At 41.7% G+C, this 7,647-nt stretch overlaps 1 protein-coding gene across 2 annotated transcripts in view; it reads right to left on the bottom strand.

Annotated features, from left to right (window-relative positions):
• AGL (amylo-alpha-1, 6-glucosidase, 4-alpha-glucanotransferase) overlaps positions 1-7,647 on the bottom strand; it is a 72,436-nt gene continuing 64,789 nt past the window's right edge. For both annotated transcript variants that reach the window (XM_038744731.1, XM_038744732.1), the window contains exons 31-34: positions 6,005-6,102; positions 4,538-4,625; positions 4,311-4,444; positions 1-1,457 (exon numbers count right to left, since the gene is read on the bottom strand). In XM_038744731.1, coding sequence (XP_038600659.1) covers positions 1,340-1,457; positions 4,311-4,444; positions 4,538-4,625; positions 6,005-6,102 — 438 coding nt within the window. In that variant the 3' untranslated portion in view covers positions 1-1,339. The remainder of the gene's footprint in view (positions 1,458-4,310; positions 4,445-4,537; positions 4,626-6,004; positions 6,103-7,647) is intronic.

Raw genomic sequence — 7,647 nt, 5'->3', positions numbered from 1 at the left:
TCCTATCTTCATAAACTGAGAATTCTCACATCACAGACCAGTAAAATTAAAGTTGAATACTAAAATGAACCAACTTTAAAAGGTATAACCCAAGCAGCTGTGATATATAGATATTTTGCTGACTTCAGATTTGGTATAGTTCAAGGATTCCTCTATCATTAGTGAATGAATTTACCTATAATGAAAAATATTATATTCAGACTTTTCAATATCAAACACTTTTGGTGCCCAACATGTTATCTAAGACAACTAGAATATAATTAAATGTTTTACAAGCTTCTGAGCCTTCCCTTTCTACCTCCCTTGATTACAAATATTGATTCTTCATGAGTACATTACACAAGTGACAAAGACTCTAACTTCATTATTGCTGAAGCAAGAAATCCCAAACCATTATAAACCTCTTTAGAGGATGGCAAGCTCATTAGAAGCAGAACTGAGTATTTTCAATTTTCTGGGAAATTCTTTGCAAAACATGAGAATAGTATAAATATTAAAATTAATACAGTGAAGTACTGAAGTACTACATTACCTGCAAAAAGTGCAAAATACACAAACATTTCAAGTGGAAAAGTAAAAGGAAAGTTAAAAACACTGGTTGTACCGTGAAAGCTGATCTACTGCAGACCAACCGACTGATCATTAGCTCAAAGCCTATGGAACACACTGCTATTGAAGAAAATGTCTACTATGAAAAGATGATAAAAATTTCAGGTCGCTTACCTTTTAGGATCTTTTCATAATCAATCGTGTTTATTGAGCGCTTACTGTTTGCAGAGCACTGTACTAAGCGCTTGGGAGAGTTCAACATAATATAACAGAATATTCCCTGCCCACAAAGAGCTTACAGTCCAAGGTACCCTTTAGTTTAAGCAGAATTCTCCAAGAGCACCAATGGGAATATAGATCCCGTGGTTTTTCTCTCTTCAAACCTGGAATTTCTGTCTCCCCCTTGGAGGTTGTAAATCCCGAGGGCAGATACCATGTCTTCTGTTTCTGCTGCACTGTCCTATTGGCTTAGTTCGGTGCTCTGCACACAACAGGTGCCCACTAAATATCAACGATTGATTGGACTGAAGAGCACTTGCTAAATTTACAACGATTTACTGCATTGATACAGAAGTTTATTTCTTCTAATGCAAATGGCTATTTCCGTTCATCGGCAAAGCTAACTTGGATAAGTTGTCTAAAAGAATTGCTAGTATTGTGTCGCTTTTTAAAACTCTGTAGATCTGAAACTGCAAAACAGTAGCATCCATTACAGTATGATCACCCTGTTAATTTATAGCTTCATAACATAACTGAGCACAAACGCTATACAGCAGATGAAAATCAACTATCATAAATCATAAAGAGTTTCAAGAATAACGGCAATTGACCACGCCTGTGTTTCACAGCTGAAAGGACAGTATTGTCCATTTTCATTCGTCAGTTCTGGAAGCCCTTTCCATGGGGATCTGAAAAAGGAATGAAACATACTTAATATGAAATTGTACAAAAAAGGGCCATTTATCAATTTTGGTGAATTACAGAGACATTGTCCCTCTTTTTATTACAGTAAAATCCACCTTATTGTAGGAAAACCATAAAAAATACAATTAACCCCCGCCAATTTCAGAAGCATGTGAGAAAATAAAGAACCTATTTTAAAAATATGTGCAACTCAATCATCAGTTTTCACGGTATTTGCTAAGTGCTTACCATCTGCCAGGCACTGCACTAAGTGCTGGAGTAGATACAAGATAATCCGGTTGGACACAGTCCCTGTCTCATAGAGGGCTCACAGTCTTAATCCACATTTTACAGACGGGGTAAGTGAGGCACAGAGAAATTAACTGATTTGCTCAAAGTCACAGAGAAAGACAGGTGACCTACACGGTATTAGAACACAGGCCCTCCGGCTCTTTCCACTAGCCCACACTGCTTCTCAACTGATAACTGATACGCATGTATTATGGGGCCTGAATGTTTCAAATGCAAAGATAGGTACAGGAGAAGCAGGATGGCCTACAGGCAAGAGCACGGGCTTGGGACTCGGAGGTCATGGGTTCTAATCCCAGCTCCGCCGCTTGTCAGCTATGTGACTTTGGGCAACTCACTTATCTTCTCTGCGCCTGTGTTCCCTCATCTATAAAATGGGGATTAAGACTGTGAGCCCCATGTAGGACAACCTGATCATCTTGTATCCCCCCAGCGCTTAGAACAGTGGGCCAGGAAATACCACCATTATTATGTGGGCCAGGAACTGTGTCTACCCCAGCACTTAGAACATGATTTGGCACACAGTAAGCGCTCAAATACCACTATTATTATTATTACATCTAAGATTCAAAACAGGATCGATTTAGATCTGAATAACGGAATGCATTTAACAAAAAACAGTTTATGCTCTATTCTCTTCTGTTTAAACCTAAGAATGGAACTTGGTTATCAGAAATTTCTGTGTTTGGTTTAGGTGTTTCTGATCAATTCTGACGGGTGGGCTGGACAGAGATCTGGCAAGAGAGTCAGATCGAGTTACTGAGATATATGATTTGTCACTCTCAACTTGCCCACTTGCACCATCCCCCTTATGGGAACTCCCTGTCTCCAGTCTCTCCCCTTTTCAGTCATGGCTGCCTGGATGGTTTTTCTCAGTCATAATTCCGTGCACATATCCCCACTCCTCATAAACCTCTAGTGATTACACATTCCTCTCCACATCAAAGAGCAACTCCTAATCATTGGCTTTAATAGTAATCGTATTTGATTAAACATTTACTGTGAACAGAGCACTGTACTAAGCACTGGGAGAGGCTTCAGAGGTCTTCCCTTCCGTCTCTGAGGACCCTTGCTCCGGGCATGCTCCCCACACGGCAGGCTGGATGGAAAAGCTGCCGATGCGTGCTATCACATCCAGTGCTTAGAACAGTGCTTTGCACATAGTAAGTGCTTAAAAAATGCCATCATCATTATTATTATTATCCCTCCATCACGGTCGAGAAAAGTATCCATGGTCACTGCCGCCTTCCTTCCTTTTAGACTGTGAGCCCACTGTTGGGTAGGGACTGTCTCTATATGTTGCCAACTTGTGCTTCCCAAGCGCTTAGCACAGTGCTCTGCACACAGTAAGCGCTCAATAAATACGATTGATTGATTCCTGCCCCTGAGAACCCCTGCTCCCAGTAGGCTTTGGGTGTGCCAGGCTAGGGATAAAAGCTGCTGCCGCATGCTTGTGGCATCTCCCCTACCAGCCAGCCAGCCACGCTGTCTCCTCGGAAACTGGCAATGATGTTTAATACAGTGCTGGGCAAATAGTAAGCGCTTAACAAATACCATTAATCCTTCGCACCAACGTGAAGACTCCATCCTATCCTGCTTTCCACCACCCAGAAGGAAAAACACTCACAGAATGAGGCTTCCAGAAAACTTCCAGAAAGACTGATGGCTACTTAGTGACTGCTGTGGCTATGGGTGTCCCCCGAACTCTAGTCCCCGAGGAGCCTCAAATCCTCTTCCTCTAGTCACAGCACCCTAATGATTTTGTTTCTGTTTTCAGTATTTGTGCTGTGTTTTAATGTTACATTCTTCTTGGTTTGTTTGTCTCCAGTCCCTTATCCCCACTTATACTCTCAGAACGTGAGACCTCTGAGGGACAGGGGCCATGTCTAAGTGCTACAAATGTACTCTCTCCCAGTGCTTACTACAGTGGTCTGTACACAGTAAGCACGGAAAATAAATACTATTAGCCAATTTTCATTTCTGAATTGTCTCTAGGGCTGAGGTCAGTGATTTTTAACCCAAGTGGCTCATCCCAGGCTCAAAGTCCAGTTCCTGAATGGTTCCCAGTTCCTAACTTTTCCGGATATTTTTGCTTCAAGGGCTTTTTTCCCCAACCCACTATTCTGCATCATGGATTCTCATTCTCTCTTTTTGGCTCTCTTACACCTTCACTTCTCCACTAGATTGGGAGCCCCCCAAGGGTTCGGGACTGTGTCTGATTCCCACCTGTATATTCTCTTCTAGTGCTTAGGACAGCACTCTGCACATAGTAAGTGCTTAATAAATACTATTACTACTACTATTAGGTTTTCCAGCAGAGTTTAAGAATTACACATCTGACCCTGTTCTAGTAATGTAAGAGTGTGCTCTTCACTGTATTAATCCCCCCGCCACACCAAGAAAGCACTTAGGGAGCTGGATGAATAGAGGAATCACCATGACACGTTGGCAGAAGGGATTTAATCCTGGTCTTTTAAAATGCTGAACTGGAGGTACAGTGCACTGTTCTTTGGAAAGTGAAAATGCAAATACTCACACCAACAACTTACCTCTCAAGATGGACGTAATGACGGGAAAGAACATTTTTAATCAAAAACATAGTCTTTGTGTAACTTTCCTGACCCATTAACTTGGAAAAATACAACTTTGCACGAAGAAAATATCCAACAGGCCACAACCATTCCTTAAAAAACAAGAAATTAAGCATGTGAAGTTATTTTTAGTAAAATACATTTTAATCCCCCAAATTCCCAGAAAACAAAAATGAAATTCTTACAGGTCCTTGGTGGTAATTAAAACCTTTAGCAAGGTTGTAGTTGTCATTGTCTAAGGCATTGTCATATACTCCACAGTACACCATATCACTATAAAATGATGGAAAAAATTTAAGTCAAATTCAGATCAATGATATTTACTGAGAGCCTACTGTGTGCAGAGCACTGTACTAAGCGCTTGACAGAGTACAGTTCAGAAGAGTTGGTAGACACATTCCCTGCCCACAACAAGCTTACAGTCTGGGGGGTGGGGGGGATAGACATTAATATAAGTATAGTTATGTATATAAATGCTGTGGGACTGAGGGAGGGATGAATAAAGGGTGCAAATCGAGGGCCGGGGTAGTTCGCCTTGTGGGGACCGCCAGCTCGATGACTTCAGATGATGTGAAATCATATACAATGCATTCGAAGCGATTTTCTTGGGTGATAAAATGGGGAAAAAGGAGTTGCTAAAAGTCAAGGTGGAGTGTGGGGCTACAAATTGTTGAGATGGGGGCTGAAAGTAGAATGGGGAGAAAGTAAAGCAGCTCGTTTCATACCAGGTGAGTAAAATACTTCAAGATATAAATTAGGCATTTTTGGATCCATTAATTCCAATATGATCAAGTAATTAATGGTAATCCAGGGTAATGGTGTCCTAGGAACCTAAATGAAAAATCGCTTAACATCACAGTTAATTTGGCAGAATCTGGCCTACTATGTAGTATTACAAGATGGAGATAGCCCCAAATATTCCCAAATCCACAGCTATAATGAAAAACATAACTTTTCAAAGACTCAAAATCATATAGTCACATATCCTTTTCCAAAGAACCTAATGAAGTTGAATTGGTTGGTCCTAACATATATATATTCTTTTAGACTGTGAGCCCACTGTTGTGTAGGGACTGTCTCTATATGTTGCCAATTTGTACTTCCCAAGCACTTAGTACAGTGCTCTGCACAGAGTAAGAGCTCAATAAATACGATTGATGATGATATTTAAGGGTCATTATTTAGGTGAGCGTTTGATATTAATTTAGGATTCTTACGATTGATGGTTTCTATTTATTCATTCATTCAATCATTTATTGAGCACTTACTGTGTGCCGAGCACTGTACTAAGCTGCTTGGAGAAGCAGCATGGCTCAGTGGAAAGAGCCCGGGCTTTGGAGTCAGAGGCCATAGGTTCAAATTCCGGCTCCTCCAATTGTCAGCTGTGTGACCACGGGCAAGTCACTTAACTTCTCTGGGCCTCAGTTACCTCAACTGTAAAATGGGGATTAAGACTGTGAGCCCCCTGATCATCTTGTTACCTTCCCAGTGCTTAGAACATAGTAAGCGCTTAATAAATGCCATCATAATTATTATTATTTCAGAAAAACCCAAACATCCCCTAATGAAATGTATTGAAGTTTTTAATATTTCAATCAAAGCCCAACAATACCTAAGGAAATCTAGGTATAGGTAGCTTCTAGTTAACTTACTCTGGATCCAGAGTTTTCATGCCCAGGGGACCAAGCAATTTCTTCTCTGCTATTTCCAAAGCTTTCCATGCCTTCTGAGGGGTAAAGAGTTCAGGAGCCTACCACATTTAAAGAAGAAAACATCACAGCAAGTTTTTTCTCAGTCAAGAAACCAAAATGAAACATGCTTTGCTTAGAAAGGAACTACTAATGGGTAGAGAGCAATTGTGCACTTTCAACAAAAACTCAACTGGCCACCCACCCTGCGGAATAAAAGATAGGTTTGACGGTGTATAACTGAGGCTGCTGGCGCAGTTCCCAGAACCCAGCTTCTCCTCATCTGAGTAATAATAATAATAATAATAATGATATTTGTTAAGTGCTTACTATATGCAAAGCACTGACATAAGTGCTGGGGGGATACAAGGTGATCAGGTTGTCCCATGTGGGGCTCACAGTCTTACTCCCCATTTTACAGATGAGGTAACTGAGGCTCAGAGAAGTCCAGCACTCAGAACAGTGCTCTGCACATAGTAAGCGCTTAACAAATACCATCATCATCATCATCATCAATCATATTTATTGAGCGCTTACTATGTGCAGAGCACTGGACTAAGTGCTTGGGAAGTACAAATTGGCAACATATAGAGACAGTCCCTACCCAACAGTGGGCTCACAGTCTAAAAGGGGGAGACAGAGAACAAAACCAAACATACTAACAAAATAAAATAAATAGAATAGATATGTACAAATAAAATAAATAAATAGAGTAATAAATATGTACAAACATATATACAGGTGCTGTGGGGAAGGGAAGGAGGTAAGATGGGGGGATGGAGAGGGGGACGAGGGGGAGAGGAAGGAAGGGGCTCAGTCTGGGAAGGCCTCCTGGAGGAGGTGAGCTCTCAGCAGGGCTCATGAGCAGGGCTCATAATTATTATTATTATTATTAAGTGACTTGCCCAATGTCACACAGCAGACATGTGGCAGAGTTGGGATTCAAACCCACGACCTCTGACTCCAAAGCCCGTGCTCTTTCCACTGAGCCGCGCTGCTTCTCTAAGAGTACCCTTACAGGTTTGGAGAGCCCATCGTCTCCCAGAGATTTTGATTAACCTGACAAAATACTGAGGGGGGAGGTTAAGAATGGACACATTAGAAGCTCTGTAGAAGCCCTTCAACTGTCCTACCCTTCTCGGTGCTTGTGGCCTGAACTGGTGGAGGATTCTTAAGGAGAGCTGCAGGCCACAGCAGGCTCTCTGTGGGGGTGGGAGTTACAAGGTAGGGGCCCTAAGGCCAACTTCTGATTTGTGGTGCTGTCTGAAAAGAGTTACAAAACGATTATCTCATCGGCAGCTAGAGAAACCTCAGGTAGCATGAGGAGTGTTGACAGTCTTCTAGACTGCTCACCCACTGTTGGGTAGGGACCGTCTCCATATGTTGCCAACTTGTACTTCCCAAGCGCTTAGTACAGTGCTCCGCACACAGTAAGCGCTCAATAAATACGATTGAATGAATGAATGAACAACAGACATTCCTCCCTCGGGACAACTGCAATCGAAATCCATCAGGTAAATGCACTTTAAACTCCTCGCATGACTATTACCTTGTTCCTCAGAACAGGAACAAATTGAAATCGCTACCTTGCTGGTTCAATCTCTCAT

Source organism: Tachyglossus aculeatus, chromosome 4 (genome assembly GCF_015852505.1).
Source record: "Tachyglossus aculeatus isolate mTacAcu1 chromosome 4, mTacAcu1.pri, whole genome shotgun sequence".
Taxonomy (NCBI): domain Eukaryota; kingdom Metazoa; phylum Chordata; class Mammalia; order Monotremata; family Tachyglossidae; genus Tachyglossus; species Tachyglossus aculeatus.
The sequence above is the reverse complement of the archived record's forward strand: the minus strand, read 5'-3'. Positions and strand labels throughout refer to the sequence as shown.